General features: G+C 35.9%; 2 protein-coding genes across 3 annotated transcripts in view; one reads left to right on the forward strand and one right to left on the reverse strand.

Annotated features, from left to right (window-relative positions):
• Positions 1-454: 454 nt before the first annotated feature.
• LOC127420880 (ras-related GTP-binding protein C-like) lies at positions 455-9387 on the reverse strand. The gene is made up of 7 exons (XM_051663472.1): positions 9039-9387; positions 8080-8283; positions 7538-7737; positions 4934-5048; positions 4131-4273; positions 3767-3915; positions 455-1550 (listed from the first exon to the last, which is right to left on the reverse strand). Exons 1-7 carry the CDS (start codon positions 9222-9224, stop codon positions 1372-1374), a joined length of 1176 nt encoding a protein of 391 aa, XP_051519432.1. The 5' UTR covers positions 9225-9387; the 3' UTR covers positions 455-1371.
• A 3010-nt stretch (positions 9388-12397) lies between these two features.
• Positions 12398-15836, forward strand: part of LOC127420854 (trafficking protein particle complex subunit 9-like) — a 267206-nt gene continuing 263767 nt past the window's right edge. The window contains exons 1-2 of one of the 2 annotated variants that reach the window (XM_051663428.1): positions 12398-12476; positions 13584-14184. In XM_051663428.1, coding sequence (XP_051519388.1) covers positions 13601-14184 — 584 coding nt within the window. In that variant the 5' untranslated portion in view covers positions 12398-12476; positions 13584-13600. The remainder of the gene's footprint in view (positions 12477-13583; positions 14185-15836) is intronic. The other variant, XM_051663429.1, reaches the window with a different exon arrangement.

The raw sequence follows: 15836 nt of genomic DNA on the forward strand, positions 1-15836 counted from the left end.
TTGTGAAATTTTGGCATTGATTTTGAAAATATGACTGATCATGCAATTTTATTTAAGGATAGTGGTCATATGAAGCCATTTATCATCACATAGTTGTTTGGCTCCTTTTTAAATCATAATGATAACAGAAATCACCCAAATGGCCCTGATCAAAAGTTTACATACCCTTGAATGTTTGGCCTTGTTACAGACACACAAGGTGACACAAACAGGTTTAAATGGCAATTAAAGGTTAATTTCCCACACCTGTGACTTTTTAAATTGCAATTAGTGTCTGTGTATAAATAGCTCAGACAGTTTTTTTGCATGATCAGTCATATTTTCAAAATCAATGATAAATTTCAAATTTCTGCCAGGGTATGCAAACTTTTGAGCACAACTGTGTGTGTGTGTGTGTGTATATATATATATATATATATATATATATATATATATATATATATATATATATATATATATATATATATATATATATATATATATATATATATCCCCAAAAATCAAAGGAAAGAAATACAAATAATATTTTGCTTAAAGTGTAAACTATTTTTAGGACAACTGAATTCTTTTTATTTGTATTATTATAAATGTATTTTCATGACAATTAAGCACATTTCCCTAATTTTTCACTACCAAGATATTGCCTTCATATTTATGCTGAATAAATAAACAGTTGTTGTATTACAGGATTTTCCCCCTATAAAACAGTAAAGAAATTCTGTATGAAAATTCACCATTGAGAATAATGGTAATTACAAACAAAATCAACAACAACAAAAAAAGGCACCATTACAGTAAAAAGAATTGGGTGGGACTGGTCTTAACTGCCATGAAAATAATGCCACAATGCAAAAAATCCTTATATCTTAAAATAGGCTTAATTCCCCTAATGCAAAATCTAAGTTCTTATTTCCTTCTTTTGATTTTGAAGTAAATGTGACCTGTTCATGTTTACATTTACTCTCAAACCCCTGAAACGTGGGCTGTCTCAAAACGTAGTGAGCTACCTAGACACATAACAGGCAAATTATGATGCCACAAATGCCATCTAGGTAGGCAGCTCACTAGATTGTTTGCTTAGGGTGCATGGTCATTCTGCGTCATTTCATTGCGTGTCACTTTGTTGGCTAAATTGCACAAGTTTTCAATTTCTCCTCTTTATAATAGCTGATACTGTGTTTGCATACACACACAGACACACACACATCACGGTTTCATATAAAAGCAGCAATATAGTTATGTGTGAGTCTTCTGTTTTGTCTCTGTGCACCTGGAACAGCAGGTATAACTCGAGAAAAACTGTGTACGTCAGTGCACGCTCAGCGCACTAGTGTGAAGGCCCTGTGCTCTTTAAGGTCTGTGTATCCTGGGTTAAACGAGGCTTCTGGGTGTACCGTTCAGAGCTGCAGATTTGAGCCGGCTCAGACCGTTGCTGCTGCAAATAGGGGGGCTGGACTGCACCGCCGCTCCCATCCTCTGGGAGGAGCTGCTCACCTCGAATACCTCATGGATGGCCTTCCGAAAGCAATGGAAGTTGTAGTCTATCAAACCTGCGGTAAACAAAATGTTACAGTTGAGGTCTCTTTGTCTATTTTGTTATATGGCTCTGAACCGTGGTACATTTGCGTCATCAACTGTAGTACCATTTTTTTATTGGCGGAAGCTGTTTACCAGTGTAGATGTGACAATTTGACATTTTTTTAAGCAATTTCCTGTTAACTTGGAAAGAATAATTGTGCAACAGTCAAGTAATAAAATTGGTTATCAGTAGCGGCTCACTTACGCAAATTAGGCTGGATTGCTTTCATGCCAATTGCTTTTCCGAACCCCAGAGTCGTTGAAAAGTAGCTGTGTATTCAGCTGAAATAATTTATTTTCAAGAAAACATATAAAATCGCAAATATTTATTCATTATATTTGTAAACAATCACATATTTTTTTTAAAGTTTGAATCGGAACCCACAACCAGAGCTAGACCTGCTGTCTAAGGCCCCGTTTACACCCGATTTTAAGATGCATTTTGGACTTTGGGTGATCCGATGCTTAAAGGAATATTCTGGGTTTAACACAAGTTAAGCTCAATTGACCGCATTTGTGTCATTATGTTGATTACCACAAAAATTAATTTCGACTCATCCCTCCTTTTCTTTAAAAAAAAGTACAAATCGAGGTTACAGTGAGGCACTTACAATGAAAGTGAATGGGGCCAATTTTTGGAGGGTTTAAAGGCAGAAATGTGAAGCTTGTGATTTTATACAAGCACTTACAATAATTCTTCTGTTAAACCTATTATTATTATTATTTATATATACTATTATAAAGTTGTTTAAATTGTAATTTTTACAGTTGATTTAGGGTTTGTTGACAATACATCATCATGGCAATGAAGTTGTAAAATTGGCTATAACTTTGCACAAAAAAGGTTAGTAAGTGATATCATCACACTAAAATCATGTTTACACATATCATTTATGTCTTGTGCCTATACTTTGAAAAAGTGAGTATTTTAACATAAAAAACTTCCACTTCCACTGTAAGTGCCTCACTGTAACCCAGATTTAAGCTTTTATGAAAGAAAAAGAGGGGCAAGTCAAAATAATTTTTTTGTGGTAATCAATATTAAGCCACAAATACTATTGACTGAGCTTGTCTTGAACCCAGAATATTCCTCTAAGAAGTTTTGAGGTTTGTCTACTTCAACCACATTCGGAGGTGGTCTATAACCCATGTGACCACTCTGGGCTCATCGTGTAAACGCTCATTTGTTCTAATGCGTTTGAACAGCAGCAAAGTGCCACATACTCATCAACCAATGCACCAAAACAAGACTTTAGACCAGGCCTATTCAACTGCCAGCCCACTTGAAATTTTCAATGGCCCTCATGAGGCTATCTGATGTCTTAGGGGCTGTTCACACCAAACACGTTTTGTGTCTTTCAATTGTTTTCCTATGTAAACTTGCGCTAGACGGACGTTGGAAATAATGAAGAACTAAAATCATGGTTGACTGTTAAGTGTGAGTTCAGAGAAACCGAAAACTTCTATTTATTAATTTGGCCAAGGAAATATTCAATTTCAAAAGTCAAAAGTTTAAATCATTGCGAAGATTTTTTCCATCCAGCCCACTTGTCGATGAAGTTGAATAGCCTTGCTTTAAACTTTGCAGGTGACAACTTTCTGATCAAACCACTCTTTCCCTTAAAAAAGGGCCAATTCCCCTAGGTACATTTGCGCACAGTTTTTCAAGGTTGTCGGCAGATAGGATGTTCCAAGCATCTTGTAGGATTTGCCACTGTTCTTCTATGTATTTAGGCTGTCTCAATTGCTTGTGTCTCTTCATGTAATCCCAGACTGACTCAATGATGATGAGATCTGGGCTCTGTGGGGGCCATACCATCTGTTGTAGGACTCCTTGTTCTGCTTCTATTTACTGTAGTATTTGCAAAAGGATTATTTGGAAATCTAAAATTGATATTTCCTATTGACACACTAAAGCAGAAGATATATCTATCTATCTATCTATATATATATAAAAAACTTCTTAAGACAAATGTTTTGTGAAACATCTAATGTGCCTAAGACTTTTACACATTACTGTATGTCTTCATGAAATCAGAGACCCTCCCCTCGAAATCCGATCAAAAGTGGTCAGGAGACGCATATTACAACCAGACATGTCTCGCCTGTCCACTTGTGATCATTTCGTCCACAACACATCTTTATACCAGGTGTAAACAGGGCCTTTATGAGACTTTAACATCATCACCTTTCCTCTCGAAGCTCTCTTCTCTTAGAATACAGACAAGCGCCAGGAACTTGGTGACCTCCTTCAAGTAAAGCACTGTGGTGTTATTCAGCTTTATAATGGCCAGAGACTCCTTATCGTAAGCGTTGCTGTTGCTCTCATCTTTCAGGCTAAAAACACCAACAAATGGATAAGAACATAATTTCATTCAACAGTATGATGACAAATAGAGGAAACACTTAATTAACCTGATATAAACACCATAACACGTATATTTATGGTGCATGATAGTGTTTTGAAGACAAAAAAAAGCACAAGGTCTTCAGTTATTTAGACATTTTCATTCGTTTTGGTGTTTGTGTATAAAATGTTCATAGTTTCTCACCCGTAAATACAAGAGACATCAATGACGACATCGATCATGTCACAGCAGAGCTCATACGATTGCATGTCCACTGGTGAACTGTCTGTGGCGATGTAGATCTTACTCACTACGTCGAACAGGAATGCTTTCTCAATCCCGGAATTCTGAAAGGCAATAAACACTAAAGGTAGACCGATATATCGGTTTTACCGATTAATTGACAATATTCTTACTTAAATGTATACTTTGTTATTTCGATTTGTTAATATATATATAATACACAAAATCTATTGTATATGTGTGCTTTGTGCTTGCTTGCTTTTGGACTCTTTAAAGATATTACGGTTTTATAGATATTACAGTTTCATTTTCTGTTAATGCATGATTTTCTGTAAAGCTGCTTTGAAACGATGTGTGTTGTGAAAGGCGCTATACAAATAAAAATGACTTGACGTGACTTTTGTAGCCTCTATGTCTGTGTCACAGTAATGAAAGTCTAAGATTTTTTTTTTAAACTTTTTATAAAATGATTTTAAAAACTATCGGCCGATTAATCGGTTATTGGTCTTTTCCACCATCTTGGTTATCGGTATTGGTCAAATCCACTATCGGTCGACCTCTAAAAAAAACATTTAACAAATGTGTATTGTGAGTTGACCGGACTAGACTAAACAAATCCGGAAACTACAAGAAACTCATTCAGGAAGCATTCCAGAAGTAATCTAGGTTTGCAGAGCAGCATTCCATAAATCATGCTGGGTGGAGTCTTAATTGTGTTTGATTGTAAGACAAGTAAAGATGAGGAAAAGCAGCTGTATACGTACAGAAATAAATATGTTGAGGAGGTTTTCTAGTGTGGGCAGTTGAGGGATGAGTTTTTGGACCACTTTACTGAAGGCCTCAAATATAGAGTGATCATAGATGCTGGTGAGATAGAAACTGAAACCAAACACAGAAATATCATAAAACCAAACATAAATCCTTATAATACATACTCATCCAAATAAATCTGAATGGAAACAGTTCAAGCGACACAAAATTAGAATGGATTACAGATTATACAAAGTAACATTCTATAGCATTTACAGTGTTTAATGCCAACACGAAACAGCAGTCACAATGCATTTAAAGCTGAAGTATGTAGCTTTTTCAGTGTTAAAATACTTCTATCTCAGTATAATATGCAAAGACAACTATAAGGAAGTCATTCAGAGGATCATTTTCTCAAACTGTAAATGCTGTGTCGCTGTGGCTCTATAAAATTTCAGCATTTGTTTAGAGCGACCCGCCCAAACAATATTACTCAACCAGTGGTATGAGTTGGGGGCGGGACTATCGGGCGGTTTGAACAACAGCAGTCGAGAAAAGCCGTTTTGAAAACACTGTTTATTTTTGCAGTTCCATTCAGTGGTGCTAGTGTCGCAGAAATTACACACTTCAGCTTTAACTTTTTTATGTTATGTATTTCAGAGGGAAACTGAACATTCAGTGGGAAATAATGTAGGACAGGACTTGAAAAGTAGGCTGTGATATAACTGGTTAATATAATTTTTTCCCACCCATGCGCCCTTGGTTACATCAGCAGAAAATAAAGTTTCAGAGGCAGAGAAGGTTATAAGGTTTTGATAAATATATATAAAAATAACAATGATTTTTTTCTGTAGAATAATGTGCACTGATGAATCATGCACAATAATACCAGGAATATTCATTAAAGTAAACGGGGCAGCTACACTGCAAGTAAATCTCCAAATTTTGCACTATGCGACCAAAAATGTCTGTTTTTAGCCACTGGCTAGTAAATGTTCCGATTTCACTCACCAGTGATTGAGTTGTGTAGCGGCGAAGAAGAACTTTAGCACCGAGATGCTTTCAGTGCATTTTGTGTATCATGAGCGCACACTCTAAGGAAACTTCCCTTATTTGGCTGTAGTGGGTCCTGGGCCATGATCTACCATAGTTACATTTACATTAAACGACGTTGTCTGATTTTGCTTAAACTTTTCCACGAAATGTTTTCACAACATTCTCCGTTTTACAGCATGGCTACAGACCAGTGTAACATGCTTGCTGGAAGGTAAAAATTGTTGCAAAACTCATGAGCTTGTAGATTTGAATTTGAAAACAATACATTTTTGTACACGTAAGCCAATACACATTATGCATGATAGCTTCAACTCTTTTCGTGCATGTAGTGTGTGTCCAAAGATAAGACCTGCACACTTTTAATATCCTTTCTGTTGTTTACAGAGTCAGTTGTTGATCGAAAAGTAAAAAGAAACATTAATTGTAATCACACATTGCACGAATGAAATAAAAACAACTGTGCTACTTCTCTCGTTAATGTACGATGCGCTCATTCAACTGTCTTGCTCGCGGAACTGCCGGTACTCTTAAAGAGACAGTACCATTTTAGCACTTGTTATACATATCAATGTAAACTCAATGTAAATACTAGAGGTAGACCGATATGATGGTTTTACTGATTAATCTAGGCCGATAGTTTCTGACAGTTTTTTCATCATTTCATAAAAAGCGTCCCCAGTGTGTTTTGGGCTTGTTTACACTTAAAAGTCCCACGTTATGCACCAAATCTTTCTGGTTATTATTGGGATTTTTGTTGAACAATAAACCACATCTGGGATTTCTTTTCATTTTGGACTCTTTTTTTTTTTGTGCCCTCCCTAATAATTATTTTTTTTACACTCTATAAATAAATTTTAATCGGTTATTGGCCTTTCCCACCACCATAGTTATCTATATCTGCTAAATTCACTATTGCTCGACCTCCAGTAAATACTTGTAAATCGTACAAATTATGTAAATAAACAAACATGTAACAAAATGTAGTAATTGTAATAAATGTAAAAATATCTAAATGTTTAAAGGGGCAATCAATCATACATTATGAAACATTTTAACTTCAACAAACACTGCAATTTGGAATGCCCAATTCCCACTACTTACTAGGTCCTCGTGGTGGTGCGGTTACTCACCTCAATCCGGGTGGTTGAGGACAAGTCTCAGTTGCCTCTGCTTCTGTCAATCAGTCAATCCGCGCATCTTATCACATGGCTCGTTGTGCATGACACCGCGGAGACTCACAGCATGTGGAGGCTCGTGCTACTCTCCGTGATCCACGCACAACTTACCAAGTGCCCCATTGAGAGCGAGAACCACTAAATCGCGACCACGAGGAGGTTACCCCATGTGACTCTACTCTCCCTAACAACCGGGCCAATTTGGTTGCTTAGGAGACATGGCTGGAGTCACTCAGCACACCCAGGATTTGAACTTGTGACTCTTGGGGTGGTAGTCAGCGTCAATAATGTATTACTTGCCGGGACTTGTTGCATAAGCTTCTTTCTGTTACACAGCATCAAGGCAAACAGATTTAATTTCAGGGTCAGTACGTCAGGATGACTCACCTAAGGTGAAGCTTTTCCAAGCTGGCATCGGCTAGATCATCATTAGCTCTCTGATGAATGTCTCTCTGTGTCTCTATCTTATGATCATCTGATAAACCGTCCACCTTGTGTATGAACACCTCGAAATTGATCTCTGGATTCACCCTGAACGCCCGCGACACCGTCAGATGAAGCCGCCCTAATGCCTCAACATAGTCATCCTACAGAGAGAGAATTTGATTTTATTGTACATTAGCCACTTTTATTATTTTAGCATCATTTACTGGCACCTTATTCATATTCTTTTGTGTGTATTGATACTCTGGCAATATTGCATATTCAAACAATCATCTCAACAAAGTACTTTGAAATAAAAATAAAAAAAAAGATCAAATTTGCATTGAGAGAAAGAGGGGTCCGAACACAACATTAGAGTTATTGTTCACCCCAAAATGAAAATTCTCTGAAGGGCCATTTGAACACTAAAAATGTTTTCCATAAAATGTTGACATCCACAGATACAAAACTCTCCGAATCTTAATATTTAGTTCTCTTCAGTTCACCTGAGCATCAATGACGAAAATCAAAGCACCGGTGCCCCTGAAAATCATCTCGTAATCGAAGGTCGGGTCGAAAAAGTCCACCTGTCCCGGAAAGTCCCATATGTGAAAGTTCACGAAGGAACTGCTGGAGATGTCGTCCTTGTAGATCTTGTTAGTGCTCTCCAGGAACAGCGTCTCGTTGGGAGACATTTTATGAAACACCACCTGAGATTTAAAACAACAGAGATACAAGCACTGATAAGTACAAAAATGTACAAAAGTGTACCATGATACCACCATGTTTTTGGACATGGTGGTGCCATGGTATTATGTGCAAAAGTACCATGTTATTACAATCTGATACCTTCACTGTACCACGGTACACTGATTTCCACATTTATATGCCATGTTATTTACATGATACTCTAAGATACTTCAAAGAATACCATTACATCTCAGAAACATGGTATTACCATGGTGCTTATTTGTTAACCTCAGTGTTGGATAAGTTACCCTAAAAAAGTAATTAATTACTAACTACTAATTACATCTTCTACAGTGTAATTAGATTACTATACTAATTCCTCTGTCTGAAAAGTAATTGAATTACTTATTACTAATTACTTTCTAAAACCCTGATCAACCTCGACCAGATGAACAATACAAGGATAAACATGAAACTGTTCTTTTAATTCTTTCAAATAAATCATATCAAATCAAATAAATTATTCATGAACTGGCCAAAGAATTTAAGGGGGCAGTGTTAAATTAAAAAAAACATATATTTTAACATTAGACGTTAAATTTCGATTTTAAATTCACTATTGTTTTATATAGAATTGTTCTATAGTCTATACAGTATTTAATGCAATTACATCAGAAGTAATTGTAATTAAGTAAAGTAATCCCTTACTTTATTTACAGTAATTAATTACTTAGTATTGCATTACACCCATGGTACTTGGTACAATTAGCCTGACCTTCTGTATTGAAGATTTTCCACTGCGCCTCAGTCCCATGAGCAGTATTCTGGGTTTATTGTCGGAAGACGGAGAGTTCTCTAGGTTCTCCTGCATCATGTCCATGTTTTCCACACCGTAGCCGAAATCTTTCGGGAAAGAGTCCACCAGGCTTCCGGCTAGCTGCTCCTCGTACTCAATCGACATTATGGACCTCTTTTAAACGTTATAAACGCCTCTGATCGGTCTATTTTAACCCTGTGGGTTCTGTTTAACTGATCGAGGCGGAGTTGGTGTGGTATAATGGTTTAGTTTGGATGCAAATGAGGAGGTTTCATAGTGAGAAGCGGTTAGCTTGAAGCATCAACACAAACAAACGGGAAGCTGATCATATGACAGGAGCAGTGGAGAGAGACTGCAGGCGAGCAGAAAGGTCTCTCAGGTGAGCGGCCTCTGGATGGAGCATTCTCTGACGTGATCCATCTTGGCAATGGACATTATTTTACTCAGTTGTCAAATGGTTTTTCGAAATGCAATTTAAAAAAAAAATTTTTAAAAACGATTTATTAATTTAATATTTCGTGGTTAACATTTTAAAACACGAATGAAATGAACAGTTTTAAATAGTTCTATCTATGTATTTGCCAGTTAAATAGGTCTATGTATTTATCAATTTAAAAAACGAATATTTATTAATGTATTAATTTATTATTATATTTAACTGCATTTAAAAAATGTGTTAATTTAGGAAAAATATTTATTAATGTATTAATTTATTATTATATTTAACTGCATTTAAAAAATGTGTTAATTTAGGAAAAATATTTATTAAAGTATATTATAATGTTAGATTTAAAGGGATAATTTGCCCAGAAATGAAAATTCTCTCATGATTTACTCACCCTCATGCCATCCCAGAGGTGTGTGACTTTATTTCTTCTACAGAACACAAATAAATTGTTTTATAAGATTCTCAATGCAAGTGAATAGTTGTCAGAACTTTGAAACTCCAAAAAGGATATAAAGGCAGGGAACAAAAGCCAATTCATACGACTCCAGTGGTAAAATTCATGTCTTCAGAAGTGATATGATAGGTGTGGGTGATAAACAGATCAGTTATTTAAGTCCTTTTTTACTATATATCTCCAGTTTCACTTTCACAACCTTCTTCTCGTGTTTTATTGCAATTCACATTCTTTGTTCATATCGCCACCTACTGGGCAGGAAGGAAAGGACTTAAATATTGATCTTTTTCTCACCCACGCCTATCATATCGCTTCTGAAGACACAGATTAAACCACTGGAGTCTTATGGATTACTTTTATGCTGCCTTTATGTCCTTTGTGGAGCGTCAAAGTTCTGTCCAACATTCACTTGCACTGAATGGACCCACATAGATGAGATATTCTTCTAAAATCATCTTTTGTGTTCAGTAGAAGAAAGAAAGTCATACACATTTGGGATGGGTGAGCAAATGATGAGAGAATTTTCATTTTTGGGTGAGCTATCCCTTTAACTACATTTTAAAACACGATTTAAACAAACAGTTTTAAATATGGCTATTAATTTATTTAATACATATTTTTTTATTAATTTATTATTATATGTAAATACATTTTTAAGAAATTAATTAAATAAACATTTCTAAATATTTATATTTATGTCAATTTGAAAAATATTCATAAATGTATAATTTTAATGTTATATTTAACTACAAATGTAAAACGTGATTTAAGCAAAACATTTAAATATGGCTATTAATTTATCAATTTAAAAAGTGATTTATTTATTTATATTTTTATGTTTCAATCATCATGTTGATAATTGACTTCATTCTGTTTGGCACTATAGTCCTCTATAGTTTATAAACACTTTCAGAAAATTGTAAAACATTGAAAACGTAATTTATACATAGTGAATGAAACTGGCTTTTTCAAAGCCTGCTTTGAATTTGCAAATAAGCATCTAAAGGACTCTCAGACTGTGAGAAACAAGATTCTCTTGTCTGATCAAACGAAGATTGAACTGTTTGGCCTCCATTCCAAGCGTCATGTCTGGAGGAAACCAGGCACCGCTTCATCACCTGTGCAATACCATCCCAACGCTGAAGCATGGTGGTGACAGCATCATGCTGTGGGGGTGTTTTTCAGCGGCAGGGACTGGGGACTGGTCAGGGATGAAGGAAACCTTAACGCATCAAAATGCAGAGATATCCTTAATGAAAAACTGGTCCAGAGTGCTCAGGACCTCAGACCGTGCCGAAGGTTCACCTTCCAGCAGGACAATGACCCTAAGCACACTGCCAAGACAACGCAAGAGTGGCTTAGGGACAACTTGAGAGGATCTACAGAGAAGAATGGCAGAAAATCCCCAAATCCAGGTGAGCAAAGCTTGTCGCATCATACCCAAAAAGACTTTGTAATCGCTGCCAAAGGTGCTTCATCGAAGTACTGAGTTAAGGGTCTGAATACTTATGCCAATGTGATATTTCAGTTTTTTTTAATAAATTTGCAAAGTTATCAAAAATCTGGTTTTTGCTTTGTCATTATGGGGTATGGAGTGTAGATTGATGTGAAATAAATAAATAAATAAATAATCGAAAGCATTTCAGCATAAGGCTGCAACATAAAAAAATGTGAAAGAAATTAAGGGGTCTGAATACTTTATGAATGCACTGTATGAGGAGGCCTGGGTAGCTCAGCGAGTATTGACACTGACTACCACCCCTGGAGTCGCAAGTTTGAATCCAGGGTGTGCTGAGTGACTCCAGCCATGTCTCCTAAGCAACCAAATTGGCCTGGTTGCTAGGGAGGGTAGAGTCACATGGGGTAACCTCCTCGTGGTCGCGATTAGTGGTTCTCGCTCTCAATGGGGCGCTTGGCAAGTTGTGCGTGGATCGCGGAGAGTAGCACGAGCCTCCACATGCTGTGAGTCTCCGCGGTGTCATGCACAGCGAGCCACGTGATAAGATGCGCGGATTGACTGTCTCAGAAGCGGAGGCAACTGAGACTTGTCCTCCGCCACCCGGATTGAGGTGAGTAACCGTGCCACCACAAGGACCTACTAAGTAGTGGGAACTGGTCATTCAAAATTGGGAGAAAAGGGGATACATTAAAAAAAAAAAAAAAAAAATGAATGCACTGTATGTATGTGTATATATATATATATATAGTGTATACATTTGTAATGCATTGCACTGACTTAATATGTATTTTAATTTCAAGTCAGAATCTAACCAGAACTCCTGTAAAATTATCTGGCACTGAGACATCTCAATATACACCTTAATTGTGTGTATGTATATTTACTCTATGCGCATGGCTTAATAGTTATGTCTTGTCAATGGAAAGTTTTTTTTCCCTCCAGCAGATGGCACTAATAAAGACTCACACGCTCAAACACAACAACTGAAGAAGCCGCAGCTGCGTTGACCGGAAGAGCGTTTGTGTTTGACACTCCGTGAGTAAAAACATAAACATTTATACACGTAGTTATCATTTGTATTATATTGAAATAAATCTAATAGTTTCTGCTTTGTATGGTTTCTTTTAGAGGTCTCTTTAGTGTCACATTGCCATCAGCTGATATTTTTAAAGATGTTTCATTCAAACACGCCCTGAAATAAACACTAATGTTTTATGCGTCCTTTTAAATGAACAAAAGCGTTTATTATTTTATCAATCAAAAATGATTTAATATGGATTTAAAGATGGTATTGCGCTGCTGATTAAATCCGGTTGGACTGAAACTTTTGACTGTTTGTTCTCTTGCTGTGTTTATTTTAATTAGGCTGTTTTTATTAACGAATTCTTTTAAATTGTGCATTTATTGCGTTATTTACACGTTTACTAAAGCTACAAAACATTTAGCTAATTAGGATGGTGTGTGTGTGTGTGTGTCTGTGTTTAAATGAAGATTACACACATTTCTGTCAAATATGAATAATGTGTCATTAGAGACTTTCATTTAATTTCCAATGGGGGAAAAAACAATAAAAAAATTAAAGAGTTTGAAATGTCATAATTTTCAATAAGTTCAATCATAATTCAACTATACTGAACATATGGTGAGACTTTATTTGGTTTGGTTTTATTTGAAGATGCAGCTTTAATTAAATTAATATGCAGCAAAATATTTTAAGGACTTTTTTTTTTTTTTGTGCAAATTTTAGGGAATGCACTGATACAGATATTTTGGCTGATAGCTTATAATTATTGTCCTATGTGATATAGGCAGTAACTGATATTATGGCTGATATTATAAAGCTGCACAGTTGTGTGTGTGTGTGTGTGTGTGTGTGTGTGTGTGTGTGTGTGTGTTAAATTTAGAATTCATACTAAAGCTTCAATCTAAGATTTTACTTGCTTAAAGTGAAATCAAGCATCAAAGAATAGTAGTAGAAAATGTGTTTCTGTCACTAGCAACAGTAAGGTCATGGGTTCAATTCCCAGAGAACACACAATCCATCTGGCAAATGCATAAATGTTCAAGTGGAACTGTTTATTTCTTTTGAAACTTGGAATAAAATAAGAGTTTGTTGTTTTGTGGATTGTTTCTCGTCTCTAGAGTTGCTGTCTGCAAACATGAGTGTCCCAGACTACATGCAGTGTGCTGAGGACCATCAGACCGTCCTGGTGGTGGTCCAGCCCGTGGGCATTGTCCCAGAGGACCAGTTCTTTCGTATTTACAAACGCATCGCTAGCGTGAGCCAGGTCAGCGTACGGGACTCCCAGCGTGTCCTCTTCATCCGTTACCGTCACCATTACCCCCCTGAGAACAACGAGTGGGGGGACTTTCAAACTCACCGCAAAGTCGTGGGTCTCATCGCCGTGACCAGCTGTACCACGGCCAAAGAGTGGCCGCAGACGTCGGACCGATTTCACGGGCAGAAGGAAGTGTTCGGCTCCACGCTGTACGACTCTCGGCTGCTGGTGTTCGGGATGCAGGGGGAGGTGGCGGAACAGCAGAGGACGGATGTGGCCTTTTACCCCAGCTACGACGACTGTCCTGATGTGGAGAAACGGGTGGAAGATTTCGTAGAGTCCATATTTATCGTCCTGGAGTCGAAAAGGCTGGACAGGGCGACAGATAAATCCGGCGATAAGATTCCACTGTTGTGTGTGCCGTTCGAGAAGAAGGACTTTGTTGGGTTGGACACAGACAGCAGGTGAGTTTGGTGTTTGTGAAGGTACTCTGAAAGTATGTCCAGAATCTGTAAATGCTATTCGCATGCATACTGTACTTAAAAGAATGTACTGTTTTTCGGCCGAGAAGTGCGTCCTTCACATTCTGACAGTATGTGATTTCAGATGCAGGCATGGTAATGCCTAAATAAATAAATATGTTGGCCTACATCAATCTGAGCACAGTTGAGCTGAACCCGTATGTGGATCAATGATAAATATGGTTGACTGAGGTGATAAAATGAGAAACCTATTAAAAATAATTTAGTTTAAAACACGTGTCAAGTTTGTAGAAATGAAATCTTTCATCAATCTTACATTTTTGAAAAACATTTAGAGAATTTTCAACATCAAATTGATTTAGTGACTTTAAAAATGTTAAGGAACTGTCAAATAAAAGGTGTTAAAGTACTTTCCTTGCATCTTTGTAAAAAACATTAATTTAAAGTTTTCAATATTTTTTTTTTAAGTAATATTTTTTTAAATAAAATAATCTAGAAAAATAATAATAAAAAAAATATTATATACAAATATATTATATTTAATAAACATTTATATTATATTAAATATATTTAATTAAAACTATCAATAATTTTTGAGTCACAAATATCAAGAAGTTTTCTTAGGGTTACTCTGTTCAACCTGAACAAAATGTGCCTTTTCATAAAAAAACACCTGATCCTTTTTAAAAGCTTCTCACTCATAAGGGTCTAAAGGGGTCCATTCTGTTTCATGTTTTTTTTTCGTCGGGTAACAACAAAATAGCGTGCATGTTGATTACACCACGTGGCTTTGATCTGGAGGTCAAAAGTTTTTTTTTTTTTTTTTTTATAATTTAAAATGGTATATTTATTTACATTTTGGAAAACATTCAAAGCATTTTCTACTCCAAATTGATTTAATGACTTAAAAGATATCAAGTAACCATCAAGTAAGAAGTATTAAAATATATTCTTTGCACCTTGAATACACAGTGTGTATTTTTAATAAAGTCGTATATAACAGTAATAAAATAAATTACTTAAAATATTTAAAAATTAATAATAATTATAATATTATTATTATTATTATTATTATTTTTTTAAAGCTTCACACACACTCATGAGTGTCTAAAGGGGTGCTTTCTGATTTTATTTATTTTTTCAAAATGATTACCTGTATGTTGGTTACACTACCTGACTTCGATTTGGTTGTAATTATTATTATTTTTTAAATAATTTAAAATGATTTCACAGCTTATTTTTAAAGAAATATTAATAAAAGACTATTCCTAAATACTTATGCCGAAAAATTGTTTTTGTACTGTCTCCACCAGACGGTTACACCACTTAGACTTTTTTAACTTTAAGCCCACAAATAAAAACGTCAAAATGATTTTTAACTCAGAATTTGTAAACATGTTAATAGTAGAGGTGTATTCAGCTAATTGTTTATATGAATTGCAGTTTAAATGTATTTTTGAATAACTTAATAGACCCCCCTCCCCCCCCCCCCAAAAAAAAGTGTCATGTGGTTGACCCTTGTAACAAGACTAAGAGTAGCCTAAGAGACTTGATTTTAACTCAATAACTCAATTTTGACAAAATGTCAAAAGTCACTACATTTTGTCTTTTCACGGCAATGTAGTGTATAGTAG

The sequence above is a fragment of the Myxocyprinus asiaticus genome, chromosome 30, assembly GCF_019703515.2.
Source record: "Myxocyprinus asiaticus isolate MX2 ecotype Aquarium Trade chromosome 30, UBuf_Myxa_2, whole genome shotgun sequence".
Lineage (NCBI taxonomy): Eukaryota > Metazoa > Chordata > Actinopteri > Cypriniformes > Catostomidae > Myxocyprinus > Myxocyprinus asiaticus.

What these genes read in the sequence shown, in the direction of transcription:
- LOC127420880 (XM_051663472.1), bottom strand. Translation starts at nt 9,224, where the DNA reads ATGTCGATTGAGTACGAGGAGCAGCTAGCCGGAAGCCTGGTGGACTCT. An exon ending in TCCTCAACATATTTATTTCT is followed by an intron (nt 4,274 to 4,933) that starts GTACGTATACAG and finishes ATTGCCTTTCAG; the next exon opens with AATTCCGGGATTGAGAAAGC. An exon ending in GATGTCTCTTGTATTTACGG is followed by an intron (nt 3,916 to 4,130) that starts GTGAGAAACTAT and finishes TGGTGTTTTTAG; the next exon opens with CCTGAAAGATGAGAGCAACA.